At 36.4% G+C, this 15,089-nt stretch overlaps 1 protein-coding gene across 1 annotated transcript; it reads left to right on the top strand.

Annotated features, from left to right (window-relative positions):
• Positions 1-5,663: 5,663 nt before the first annotated feature.
• On the top strand, positions 5,664-13,530 carry LOC143429709 (uncharacterized). The gene is made up of 6 exons (XM_076905439.1): positions 5,664-5,898; positions 9,786-10,249; positions 10,826-11,161; positions 11,246-11,502; positions 11,731-11,860; positions 11,971-13,530. Exons 1-6 carry the CDS (start codon positions 5,868-5,870, stop codon positions 12,967-12,969), a joined length of 2,217 nt encoding a protein of 738 aa, XP_076761554.1. The 5' UTR covers positions 5,664-5,867; the 3' UTR covers positions 12,970-13,530.
• Positions 13,531-15,089: the final 1,559 nt, after the last annotated feature.

Below are 15,089 nucleotides of genomic sequence, written 5' to 3'. Positions count from 1 at the left end.
GTTTAACAATGCGCGATTATCCGTCATTAATAATATGTCCGGTTATAGAAGAAAGTAGAATAGCGGCTTAAGCGAAGCTATATGGTGTCACAGAAAAATGTTGTACTACGCATGCGTTTTACTTAAATCAATTATTCCAGTTTAAGTCCCATTTATTTTATTTTCCATTGAAATAATCGCGTTTTATTCTTGAAATATTTAAAGAGTAAAGAGAAATTATTAATTAATTATATATTTAGATAATTTTTTATTAACAAATAAGTTTACTAGTAATAACAATTTGAAATCTTATATACCAATTTTTGTTTTCAATAATATGTAATGATGAATAGTCCTTAGACATGGTAAAAGCAGCAAACCTGGTTGCTGTAAACAACTATGATCTTCATTCAGCCTTTTGTACGGCGATAACCATTTAAATTTATTGGCTCTATGGATAAAATGATTTATTCAATTAATTTTCGTTTGATTGATGATACTTTAAAGCTTTCATAATATAGCTTTAGTACGTTTGATAATGGTAATGAGAAAATTTAATCGCTCTGGATTTACAATTTTCTCCCATACTGTAAGGTTTAGTTTCATATTGTTTCTGACAATATTACTACGTTTAATTATATTATTATAAGCCTTATTATCATTGTTACGTTTCTTTTACAGTAAATTCAGTAAAGAAGATGTAATCTTCAGGTAGAACCTGATAGCATCAGTCTTTAGGTATCTGTATTAAATTTATTATCATATAATGGTCTGAATATATCTTGATTATTATCTTCATTTATTGGATTAGTGCTCTTCAGCATAATAATGTTTCATTTTACTTTCTATAGTGTCTTCATTGGTAATCGAAAGACAAGCAGCAGGTGTCAGCTGAGGATATTTAAGTGGTATATAAAATAGAATTATTAAATATATTAAAGTAATATCAAGTATGCATTGAAAGTACATACTGCAGTGAACGAATCTTTGGATTCATTTCTGTGCTTGGTAAATTGTACAATATCTTTTGAAGTGAAAGTATTTTGCACAGATATAGTGCTAGCTTTTTAAGCTTTTCAAACCAATAGCATCTGATCATACACCCCTGCACTTTTTGTCTTTCAGTAGTGAAAGGACCAAATAATTCAGGAGATTATGATATGTTGTGCAACTAAGCAGGACACAATAAGATGGTAATAAAATATGGATGCTTAAGAATCATAAAACAATAATGTCAAATTATTAAGGACTTTAACATCTCGATAGCATTGGACACTTCTATACCGATTGCATAGGAGAAAATGACCCTCAGGTGACACCAATATGGCGTCGAATAAAGAAAAATATACAGTACGCATGCGTTCCGTTCAAATCAATTCTATTTATATTCTCATTTTTATTTTCTGTTCAAAGGACTATATTTTACTTTACGAGAGTTTAAAGATTAAAGGAAATCATTTGTGCATCTATTTCCGTTCGCGATTCTATAAATATGAACGGTTGAAATTGCATATGTTTACTATTTAACTTACAATTAGCTAAACACAATAGACGACTTTATAAGAATCATTTGAGTAATACATGATAATTATAGTATTGGTTACAGTTACTTCCTATTAAGCCATGTGATGCGACACTTGCATCTAGAATCGCGTTCTTATAGCAAGCAGTATGATTGGTTGGAACGCTGTGGAATGTTATAAGGCCTCTTTTTTACTAGCACGCGTCAATAGAGGAAAGACCGCTGAGTGTGTTTCATCGTATAAAGAAAGAAAAGAGAGGAGATCGATGCTGGACCTTGGAAACGTCATATTTAAGTTCGTTTATTTTCATTGATGCTTCATTCCTATCTTTTTTTTTTTTAGAACCGTCGGCCACTACACTAAAATTACGACTCGGAAACATTTCAAATGCTAAATGTTTTACACGCATAATCGTGCTTAATTCATTACTTTAATCACATAATCTTTTTCAGATAAATGTAATCGGGACTCAAATGCGATCTAATCATCCGTCACTCAGATCCTGTGTTTAATACACGTTCTGTGCATTTATGCTCTTGATAAATTACATCTTCTAAGGAATTTCAAAGCTGATATTTACCAATGACCAAAATATCATCAGCATCAGGAATAAATTGCTGAAATTCCCAATATAACCGTACAAAAACAAATACGTACAAATATCCCCCGTCTTTATCGATTCAATTCTTTGCGAACAAATTACGTACGTTCACAATGAATTTTTTCAATTAAAACGATGATTAATCGTGCAATATACGGGAAGGGAGAAGCTGGTATTCCCAAGTGCTTATTTAGCTTCCAACGAGATATAAACGAAACGCCAGTCTTTCTTATACCGCACATTTGCATAAGGCAACCAACTTTTATCGCAATAAACGTGACTTTACATTGGTATCGCCGCTTTTATCGTGGGCGCTTGACGCTATGAAAAAAACGCACCACATCCAACTAGGCGTATTTTGCTCTTACGCACGATCTCTTCCTCAAACCTGCAGCAGCTTCCATCGAAATGCGAAACTCTGTAACACTCATTTCTTCTAAGTAGCTGCCTTTCAAAGCGAGCGTTCAAATGGACCCGATTCTCGTCAATTTGCATACGTCACTTTCCAAATTACTCCCACGCATAGCTAATGTTCTTCGCAGAAACGAATTCATTTAAGAAAAACATTCGCATTGGTTAAACGATATTAGCGCAATTTCGCAGGAAAATGCGCCGTTAACTGATTTTCTATTTATGCAACGGATAGTTAATTATCAGTAGGATTTTTCCTGCCGGTTTCATGATCCTTATCGTTTTCATCGATCGTTGCAGCTCGATTGTAGACACGTGAATGAAACCACGTAATGGTGCATTGTTGCGATCAGAATTTTACTCGGATGATGATAGATGAACAAATTATTATCTGCTATAAATGAAGGAGTTTTTAAGTAGGTAGTACTTTATTGGTTCCGCATACTTTTCAACTTGTATTACTTCCATAATACGATATATAGTATTTATTAACTTTCAATGTTATAGATCATACCTTTCATTATTGTGTCATATTGTACAGTGGAAAAACCTTACAAGCATGAAGAAGATTGCACGTCAAAGTCAAGTAGATGATTTCTTAGTCTAGAAGGTGAAATCTTAACAAGTCTAATATGTCTCTTTCTATCCATCCGTGCTCTTTTGTATTATAATGTTTTCTGAGTAAATGTTTATGTATTCAGGTCAATTTTAGTAACGCCCAACTTTGCTTCGCATAACGAGACAAGGTATGCTCCATTGAAGATAAGCGTCCCATGATTCCGGTGGTCTCTAATTGTTCGTATTTCCTGATGGTACGTAATTACGTATTTATAATTACTCCGCGATGAAAATTTCGTTGGCATCTAATCACAGACACGTGTACAGCATGGGCTAATTATGGCGGGTTGATCAATGAAATATTATAAAAAGTAAAAATAGTACGTGTACTTTCTGCCGTTAAGAAATATATGATTTGTAGTCATGCATAGGGTAAGTCACGCAATCTTTGCGATTGTATCTCGTGTGTGCACCAAATATAGAAAGAGAGCGTAGAAAATGTGAATTTTATAGTGATACGCTGAAAAGATTAATTTCTCGGTATCGAAGAGATGCAAGGGAAGGTGTTTTTTTCAAGAATAGTAAAGAAATATTTACTTCGATTAAGAGGTCAGAAGATTCCACGAAATGGAAAAATATTTACCGAAGATAAGTTAGTTCCCTTAAACTAAATAAACATTTACGTTCAATTGAAGATTAGGTTTCAAAGAAAATGCAATTTCTATCATTTTGCGTATTTTATAGAAAGTTTTATAGTAAGTTTGATCGTGTTTCTCACCTAAATGGTAAATATTTTGTGTGCTCAGTTAAAAGCAATTCACTTGGGTTAAGAAAATATTCATTTAATTACTGTTCTTTGTACCTACTTATTATAAAATTAAGCACGTACGAAGCACGTAATTTCCTCTTTTTCGTCACTAACGAAAATTCCATTGATTCTTAGCTCTTCCGATGCGTCATTATTGATCCTAACAAGCAAGTATCAATGGGAGTTCCAGAAATAGATGCTCTAAGAATGCTCTTTATTGTTCATTGTTCATTGACGCGTGCTCAAGTATATTTTACAGATGTATCATGACGAATCAGAATCTATAGATTAGCCAGGTAATATCGATATGTGGGTAAATTTACGGTAGCATGAGTGGACGCCTCGTGATTTTATTCCTTGGTAAAATGATTTGACACTATCGAGTGCGATAGTAAATCTATGATTCCAATAACAACCATTCTCGTAAACGACCAACGTCAGAAATGCTCGATATTTGTCAAACTCAAATAGTGATGCACGATTTGCAAAATTTATTGATAAAAATTTACTAGAAATTCCTTTAATTTATGAATATATCCATATTAATTATCGTATAGAATGTTTTCTTTGGAGAAATAAACTTATGCCTTCTATTTATATAACATTTATTTTTAAAGTGCTAAGATTCACCTTTGAAAAGCTAAAACCAATCGCTTTCGTGGATTTCTCCTTTGGGGAAACCTAATATCTAACGAATAGAATCAACAACGATCAATCTACATTTTTCAAAACCTAAACTTGAATAGTTTATAAAATTCGCTAAAAATCTGCTTCGTTTGCAAATCATTAACCCGAGTCAAATCATACCCATTCTTCTCCTTATCTCCTGGTACAGTAATGTATATTCTCGGAACCCCGAATCGTGTCTCTAAAAAAAGAATAATTTGCAGATACCCTATCTTAAAACTCGTCCATTATCGACCCCTTCTACAGCGAGGGGGAATTGAACCTTGGAAAAACCCGGGGTTTCATTGATCAGCTTGTATATGTCCTACCAGTCTACCCATGAGGGTATTATATACGCCAGCTGCAAATTAAGGAGAAACCGTATATATGTATTTCATGTATATGGTTGTATTGTACACCTTTCAAGCAACGCTAATATAAAATTGAATTTTAGTAGAATAAAACTGTGCTTTATATACTGACAAAACTCAAAGCTGCTCTATAAAGAGCACATATATTTTATATGCTTATCAAATTTAAAGTTGCTCCAAAACATGTACACGAACACATGTAGAGTAACGCTAATACAAAGTTTAATTTCAGCAGACTGGAGCTCTACCCTACGCACTCATGCTACTGAAGAACCTGTTCCACAAGAATAGCAAAGAAAACAAAACAATGAAGTTTATGTTACCATGATGCAACAGCGGTAAATAATAATTGAGGATAAGCTAAGACCATATGACACTAAATGCCACTAACATAACTTTATCTAATCGTTTAACGTCAAGAGTCACATGAAACCAAGGGGAAGACATTAACTATCGCGTATATTACAGGGGATTTCTCTGGAAACCCATACCACCAACATTTAGGCGCCACCGAACTGGAAAATCCGTGGGTCAACATCCAGTTCGATCCGTGGGTCAAACATTGTAGACTTGATGGATTGTAGATTATCTGGAGCACGAGATTGCCCGCGGAGAGACCCGCACGACTGTCTAGCACGATCAAGACGCTCGTCGGAGGCGGAAGGGAGGAACCTGTAAATACACAACGGAGGCCGCGGTATGAGTCAGTCGCGTCGTGCCTGTTGAATTTCGCACGTCGTAGGATATTCTGCGTTTCTACAGATCACACGCGACGTTCAACTCTAATTTTTGACGATCACGTGTCCTGGTTTACATCGAGGGCTACGTGGTGGACTATTGGGCCGCTGTATACAACCGTATCGCAGAGTACCGGAGTGGTTCACCTTCGTCGAAGCCGATTGCGTTACTGGTGAACCGTGTTCGAGTGCAGGACGTGACATTTGTCGAAGATGCGGAGAGAATCGAAGGACAATTTGAAAGGTAAGTTCGAGGGGTCTATTGTGAGGACGAGTGGAATTTGAGGGAGGTCGGGACTCTCGTGATTTGAATGATAAATCTTGGGGGGACGAGTTGTGTAAGGTGCTCAGAGTGATGCCTGTTTGTAGTCTTAGACCGGTTCTCGAAGATCCTTTTCAAGTTTCTTTCGTAGTTTTTGCGTAGATTAGCGAGGAAATAAAGTCAGAGAAATTTTTTGCACGTTGTAGAGAAATATGTTAACTTTATATAAATGGATTTTCAAATATTCGGTTTGAATTCTTGAGAAGTTGTGAAACTATATTAAGGAAACTTGTCGAATTTTTCAATAAACGATTCAAATTTGCGATCCATGGAATCCGTAAGAAGAATATCAATGTAAAATGTAGATGTTAAACACGTATACTTGTGGAATAATTTTTGAGCTTCGTTTATCAACGTTTGTCGATAAACAGAAACAGAGGTAGAATAATAGTAACGTTGGTAGACAAGGAAATAATTGTTCCAATATCCAATAGTAGCGAAGCGCTCTCCACGTAAGGCGAGCAATCTTATACACGGATGCAAATATCGCAGAGATTCCAGGATTTGCGAAATCACAGTATGTGTGGAACCAGTTTCGAGAACACAGCATATCGTTTATTTTACAATTCCTGGAATTTTTTGTAACAAAACTACTCATGAATTTACTCAACCGTGCTGCATTCATAATGGCCATATAATTCGAGTAATTTGGGAGTTTATTGTTCTGCGACGGCGATTATCTCACGATGTTGAGCAATTTATTTTTTAACCAGAGGAGATGAGTTAATTCGTCTAAAAATTAAAAATGTTTCGCTTCGATAGCTGTGGTGAAGCCCCTTCTTTATAATTTCTGTTTATGCAAATTATACAGGCGATCAGAGTAGGATAAATGCCACTAAAAAAGGAAAAGATACTGGCGAATTTATACATGGAAGTTAACCGGTTTAGAGACATTGAACTTTAAACAACTGTAAACAGGTAAATGCAAAGCTTTTTTTTCAGATTATACTGATTCCAAATAATTATCCGTTGCAGTATGTATTACGAAAAGTGTACACGTTGTGTTATCAAATATTACATAATATCTGTAAACAAAGCTTCACTTAGTAACTCAACACTTTCTTTATCTCTGGAACAATAGATTTCTGAAAAAAGTTTTACTTTTTTTCGTTGAATTCGGAAGGATATTATTACAATAAATATTTTAAGTCACAATACTCTTGGTATAATCTGAACGATTAAAACTATAAATGTAATTTTGTATTTAAGCATCTATAACGATGACGTATTCGAGTTATCAACGATCAGGATAAATATTTACATAAAAGAGTCAAAGGTTGATAACAAAAATAGTTTCCAGCTCTTTTTTCGCAAGAGAAGTATTTTCCTCAATTATCTGCCAACTACGTACATAACTCACAATACACGTGTGAAACGTACATAATACACAGCATAATTTCTGATTTATTCAGTTCATTTTTGAGGATAGAAGAGTAAAGTTTAAAAAACGGTGCATAAAAAATGTTAATAACGTATGTAATTTCTCTCATTATCTAGTCATTATTCATCGAACATTCCATCTATATTTATCCGTGCATTATTAGAAGAGCTATCATCGGTGAGCTCGACATCCTTTAGCGTACACCTGCTGATAAGGACATCGCACACGCGGGCTCCATAAATTACGAAGCGCTTAGTCAGTCGGCGTTTCTTTATACTTCTTTTACTGCTCGATCGTAAAGTACATTTGAATCCTGTTCGATGAATGTTACATCGTTGTTGTTCAGCTGTAATCTTTAGCAAAGATCGTTAGAGGGATAAGTAATTACGGAGGGTCATCGAGCTGACGATCCTCAGGCTAAGAGTAATCTATTAGAAAGCGAGATCCTAGATGTGACTATCATTGTCGCGGACTTCAAGGCAGAATCAATTGCAGACTTGATCATTAATCGAACTAAGAATAATACTGCCTTCGAATTGATGAACTAAGCAATTTATTTGAATTAAACGAATGTAAAATACTGTAGCAAGTAACACTTCGTGCGCTTCTGCTATTGCTGCACTGATGGAATCTCGAGAGAAAGAGATAGATTTCGTAACCCGATGATTCTTCCTCATTTTTCTCTTATTTACATATTCGACGGTTTCGAAAGGTTCACCAGTTGTGGCGTGCTATTCTTCTGTATTTTCTTGCTCTCTCTAATACCGTTAGAGATGGAAGAATTCTGTGGAAAGATGTAGCCGCGAAAGTGGAACTTCCATTAATAGCCAACTACAAACCAAACTCAAAATATACTTTCTCTAGCGCACCAACATTTCAATTGAAATATCAAGTCTAACTAACGCAGCATCGTCCGCATGCATTTCTCTGAGCGATGCTTACACACTTTCCAACGATTCTTGCTAATACAAATTTATTGGTTTTACTCGAGCATCGTTTGCGCACTTAACGCACTGAACGGAGTCGTGAGCATTCATTCCACGATTACACATTCTCATTCATCTTGCAGCCGTCTCGATGACACTCAGCATGGGTTTTCCCGGAGGATATCCCCACTGTTCCACAAGATTCCCGCCTTTTACGATCAATGGCGCGTGTAAGGTGTCAGATCGTTGGAAAATCATCACGCATAAATCGGTACTTAATACTTATTGTGCGAAAGGAGGGAGAAGCACCAGCGCTTCTGTCCTTTTATCCTTTCCTCGAAGGATAATAAGGGGAAATGACGCGCTTATTAAATGAGACAGCAAATTTGGACTAGTGTCGAGACGAAATTAGCGTTATTGCTTTCACAGGCGATTAATGATGCCGGATAATTGATGTTGTTATGTCGTAATGCAAAACTTGTGTAGAAAATTTTTTAAACATATTCATTTGATTATGTAAAACTGAAATACTGAAGCAAATCACTACACACATCATACGTTATATCATTGACATAAGTTTAGCAAGAGTTAAATCATCGATTAACCTTGGACACGAATCATGATCCAATCCAAAAGTGGCTTTTGTGTAGGCCACATAGCTAGAAAGTTTGCAAAGAACTGGTCCGCACAAGAAACCAGTATAATTTATGCAAATAAAGCATCTGCGTATATATACGGTCATGTGTGTGCGTGGAAGAATAAAGATAGTGGTATCGTACACATAAGCCAACCACAGTGTACCATCACCGTAATATGATTAATTAAAAATTCAATAGCGAAACACGCATCCTTTTTTATCAACTGATATCCCCCATTGTCATTAAAAAAGCGATACGCTAGCGCAATATGCAAATAATATTGATATGTCCAGAGAATGATATCTGTATATATACACGCACGCTTGAATCTGGAATATAAAAAAGGAAGAGAGCAGATAATCCGGCTCCAAACAAGTTTGCAAACGTAAAAGAAAGAACGAGCGTTTTGCGATCCAGGAGCTGACTTGTTGATTGTTTTAGAGGGCCTTATACCATTTTACGAGTATTCGTTACAGGAGGTCCAAGTTATGAAATTTGATAATGCGAGGAAATCCGAAATTAATCTGTAATTTAATCTATATATTACGATTATTAGAGAGTACATAGTATTTTGAAGACTAAATAAACAGTGAATCACAATCGTACTATGTCTCTTTCGAAACAGGAAGAGTTTGTTGCGATAATAACGGGAATTCCTAATTTGATCCATCATTATCACACTCGATGTTTTCAGCATTCTATCGATCAATGCCAAATTTTACAAACGGACCGATAATTTAACGCATTTTGCGACCTTACACCCATAACACTACAATTTTATCACCATTTAGTATATATATTGTTTATAACGTTGCTCATTCAAAAACTTACCAACTTAATTATCAAACTTTATTGTATTTACAGAAATGGCGGCTACATTGGTACTCTTCGGTCTGGTGGCCAATTGTTTCGGTCAAATCATTTACCCTGACGACCAAATGTTGGTCAGGCCATCGACCATAGTTCCGTACATCTATACGAGCAATGTCCAACCTCAAACACAATACCCCATGCCCGGAGCCGCACCTTCCTTTTATCAAGGGAACGCACGACCACAATACTCGATGACACCGAGTGTCGCTCATTCGTATCAAGCGCAGGCACAACCACAGTACACGATGCCACCAAGCGTGTCTCATTTTTATCAAACGAAGGCACGACCGCAATTTTCTAGGACGCCAAACGTGGCTTCTTCTTATCAACCGAAGGCGGGACCACCGTTGGGCGCGTCGCAGACCCAGCTTCCTATGTCGCCGCCGCCCAGTACGACGCAAAACATGGAACAATCGACCGTCACAGAGACGGCGTTGCAAGAGTGGAACGATCATGTAAGCAAAAAACGTTGACACCTCGCAGTGAAAGGTTCTGATGGGACCTTCGTGCAATGAGAGTTCAATTCTTTAACGTACGTGTTATGAAAAATGTTAACTGGAGAAGAACTCTTGATAGGAGGCGAGATGAGGCCGTGATGCAAGCTGTCCATCAGTCACAGGCAACTGTATAATTCTAAAAGTTGATAAAATTGCATTAATGATACTTATAACGATTATGCGTGGAAGATGTTAGTTTTATTGCGCGTGTTGTAATAAAATAGAGGTTGAATGCACGCTTTAATACCCTAGAGAATATGCAAACATAGTTTCAACGAATCGCTTGACCTTATCGTTGCTTTTGCATTGCACATGCGTTGGGATCGAGGAAGTTCATCCAGAACTGCAGATACGATTATTCAATTCTATCTCTGATGACGCATGGTCACTTTAGATTTGTTTAAATTGGTCAGCAAGATTAATTTCATGCCACGGTATCATCTCACTTTGATATTAGTACTGTTTGCTGTCTGGACATTCTGTTCAATATGTTACACGTGGAAGTAAATAGCAGTATGTTTTGTACAATTTCAGGTAAACGACATCATAGCCAATGGCGTGTTGAAGTTTGGCCTGGACATGGAGCGAGAAATCTACAAAACTCGAAGCCTATCTATGCTCGAGCAACAGAACAACATAGTTTTCTCGCCAATCAGTCTCACCGTCACTTTGGCGATAGTTCTCGCAGGTTCTGCTGGCAAAACCTTCCAAGAAGTGGCTAGAGTCCTCGGTTTGGAATCTGGCGTCGACGTCTCGCAAAATTCTGAGATTGTTCATCAAATGTTTGGCTTACTGTTAAACCAATTCCACAAGGAGATGCTTGGCCCCAATGCTCCTCGAACAGACTTTGCCCTTGCAACATATGTACAGGTAAATTTCCAAGTTCATCGATGGATTCTAATCTTAGGAGAAACTGATATAAAATTACTCACGTTTCTCACGATTATCCTGTAGGACGGCTTTCCGATACTACCGCAGTTCAAAGCGCTCAGCAACGAAGTCTACGGCAACGATGTTATTAATGTGGATTTCGTAAAGAAAGGAAGAGAGACGCAGCAGATGATAAACGATTGGGTAAAGCAAAAGACGATGGGAAAAATTTCGAGTATTCTGGACGAAGTGCCGGGAGCTATGAGCAGGGTGATTCTTCTGTCTGCCCTCTACTTCCATGGAGAGTGGAACCAACACTTTATAACTGGAGCTACGAAAAAGTAAATTTTATATAAAAACTGTTTATGGTAGAATATATAATTGGAGACCACAGAGAAACAACATGGTAAGTCATATTTCCACACAGTTGTTTTTTATAAATAACGGATGACATCAGAGTATGAAAGCCGACATGTTCTTTGTCTGTGGTTATTAATTCTTAAATCATTTAAACAATCGCTTTTACCATTTAATGATCCACAGTATAATCGATTCGGTTTGTTAATTAGGAAACCATTCTTCATTGAACCAGACCAGGCAGTTAATGTCGACATGATGTACAACGGAGGACCGTTCCCCTTTTACGAAGACAGACAATTGGGTGTGAAAATTCTTGGACTTCCGTACAAGGGTCACGAGGTACGTATCTACAAATTTTTTGTTACTTAACTCTGTTATCGCTTGAAAAATTCCAAACTTCAAAAACCGTTGTATCATTTTACCAAGTTACATTTTATTTCTGTTTACAGATGACAATGTACATCCTCCTACCAACAGCCAAGGGTGCAAAGGCCCTTCGAGCCTTCCAGAATCAGCTAACGGTCGACAAAATCGAAAATCTGATCAAGAACGTGAACAACGAGACTTGTATCATAGCACTGCCCAAAATGAAGCTGTCCAGCAGTCTGGATTTACAACCCATCCTTAGCGAGTTAGGTGTGAACTCTTTATTCGACCCAATGACGGCAGACTTGAGCCTGATGTCACAAGGGAATAACGAAAACGTGGGAAACATAGCGATGTCAACGAAATTCACAACTCCCATGATGTCTCCGACCGGCAGTCGAACAGGAAACAGTAACCAAGCCCTGCCAATGGCGACCCCGCATTCTAACAACAGAGATGTACTGATATTCTCTCGTTTTGGACCAGATCAGGTAAAAGGCGATAAGAAGAACCGCATGGTGAAGAGGAACTACTTTGTGTACGAAGACGACGTTAACGGTTACAACGTAGAACAATGGGCGAACGGATTTTCGATTAAGAAAAATCGTAAATCCCGTGATGTTCGAAATAAAGAAGACAGAAACTCTTATAAAGTACAGGAAGAATCTCAAGTGAACGACCACGCGAAGGTTGTAAGTCTCGAAGGAAACAAGTATCGTTTCCAGAAGAACGAAGAGAGAAGAAGAAACAGGAGGCAGAGCAGGCCAATTAATCCAGACTTTTTGAATCTCGTGAAGCATCGTAATTTCCCATCGTATGGACTTGACGATATAAGGAACAATGCAAATCTGGTGAATCCACATTTATTCGCCTCTAAAGCTCTCCACAAGGTAGAGATTGACATCACGGAAAAAGGCACAGAGGCCGCAGCCGCGACCGCCGTGACGTTGGACCGTGACGGAAGCCAGAAAAAGTTGATAGCGAACAGACCATTTATCTTCTTCATTCGACACGATCCGACGAGGCTCGTGCTGTTCTGGGGTACCGTGAACACTCCGACTCCACATTATCCAGCGACGTAATCTAAAATCAAAGTTCTTATTAGAATATGACGAAGAGGATGATCACTGAAGAAAATGCTCGCGCTGAAAAGTTCTATTAGCTTTTGTGTATTCTATTGATAGCTCGTACTATGACTTATCGTTGCAAAAAACAACTTTACTCTCGTTCCTTCTTACTGACAATGCTGGTCATGTGGGCGATTAACATTTTTGAACAAGTAAATGCGTCTAGTGTGAGGTCCGCATATAATTAGCATGGTTGAAGGACGCGTCACCTTTTCCTGCTGCTTGTGACGAGAAATGGGTGCGAATGTTCACGAGAGATTTATTTATACACTGTTTTCCTTCCTCGAATGCTTTAATTATGCGTAATTACGAAAATAATCGACTTACAATAATTTTTTAGAAGGCGAATCTGTATTTTCTCCTGACACTGAACAGTATTTCCTTAAAACTTAACATTTTCGTACGCTATTTTTTTTCCAAGTGCAACTTATGATGAATTGTACTTCAGTAGATGTAGCCTTATTAAATTATTGAATGATATTGTATAATCATAATAAATAAATGTTTTTTTTTAATTACGAGTCGCGTTGATTCAGATGAAAATAATGTTCAGTAATTCAGCATTTAAGATTATTCATGAATGATTCTTTTCTTTGATCTGTTTTTCTCTGAACAACAAAGAGATTCTTTTACTCTCGATGCTATATTTTAGGCTTGCTTAACACTTTCGCAGTTGACAACTTTAGAGCGTAATATGAACCTGAGCATCATGTACAGTAGTTATTGTACATAATCATAAACATAAATTACGAAGTGTTACTTATAAATCCAAAGTACATTTTGGCGATATAAGAATGTGCTTACGGTACAACTTTTCCCAGTATACAAAAATACTCTTACAATTAGAATACATATGTAAACTTTCCTATTTTATTCAGGATATTTTACAGTTTATGATACATCGTTACATTGAAGATTTAACATAAATAAATTCCAAATTTTGTTTCGGACGGCTGTATGACAATTTACAATAACGTAATATAATTTAATAGTCTTACAAGATATGTAGCCTCGAATTATTTTCAAAATTTATCACATAAGATACATACACGAGTACAACCGTCTTAAATAACATTTTCATAATATAATAGGTTCTTTTTTTTCGTCTTATGAAATAAAAATGATATTTGTCATTTGATGACAGTAATCGATTGCGTAACTATTCATTTCACGATAGTCAACTATATATTCTCTTAGTCTTCTTTTTCTTCGAACGCTAACAGAACGCCAGAGATATAGATTCTTGGTAAAGATTAAATTTTATTGAGGAACGCAGCATTAGTATAATGATTGCTCTCATAATGAATCCTTAATGACGTTAAATAATCGAGACGATCGTTAATTTCGTACCATGCGAGAAAGATAGCCATACACGATTTCATAAATACTGCTGTGAAAGGAAGATATGAATTAACATCAATGAAATCATTTACCATTAAAATATAACTTACTTTCTTTAGTGCACGTGGAACAAAAGTATTTATTATTTATCAACGAACGTAATTTCTTTTTTATATTATTCAGTTTGTATTATTTCACTTGTAATTTTTCAATATACTTATGTACTTTAATAAGAAGAAATGGAAACAGTCCTCAGTACCACCCGGTGCTTATCTTCCCCACGTAAAAAATCTTCCCTACCACGGAGATATAGAAAACTAAGCTAATCGCCTATGTATGTACATACCTTACATCCAATGAGAAAAGTCTATTTTGAAAGCAAAGAAGAATTATTTTTTTTACATTATAGAGACAATGTTGTCCTTTCCACTGCTTTGGTGGGCTTCTGAAGTAACAGATTGTATAAATACATTTTTGCTTTCAGCTAACAGATGTCACTATAACCTTTAGACTCGTGTCTCTATAACCTTAAATTAAGTTAGGTCATTGGATAATGAACTGTACGGTTTTTTTTCTTGAGCTATTTCAGAACTCCACTTGAAGTTAACGTATTTGCATTTCATTAGAGCAATTATGTTTATGATACTATACTAAGCGCATATGTACGTAATTACGACTAACATTGCAGAAACTAAATCTCTTGTCCTTAGAAACGTTTTGTAAATATTTAATAC

Source organism: Xylocopa sonorina, chromosome 12 (assembly GCF_050948175.1).
Source record: "Xylocopa sonorina isolate GNS202 chromosome 12, iyXylSono1_principal, whole genome shotgun sequence".
In the NCBI taxonomy this organism is placed as follows: Eukaryota; Metazoa; Arthropoda; class Insecta; order Hymenoptera; family Apidae; genus Xylocopa; species Xylocopa sonorina.
The sequence above is the reverse complement of the archived record's forward strand: the minus strand, read 5'-3'. Positions and strand labels throughout refer to the sequence as shown.

What these genes read in the sequence shown, in the direction of transcription:
- LOC143429709 (XM_076905439.1), top strand. Translation starts at nt 5,868, where the DNA reads ATGCGGAGAGAATCGAAGGACAATTTGAAAG. An exon ending in ATAACTGGAGCTACGAAAAA is followed by an intron (nt 11,503 to 11,730) that starts GTAAATTTTATA and finishes TTTGTTAATTAG; the next exon opens with GAAACCATTCTTCATTGAAC. An exon ending in TTCCGTACAAGGGTCACGAG is followed by an intron (nt 11,861 to 11,970) that starts GTACGTATCTAC and finishes TTCTGTTTACAG; the next exon opens with ATGACAATGTACATCCTCCT.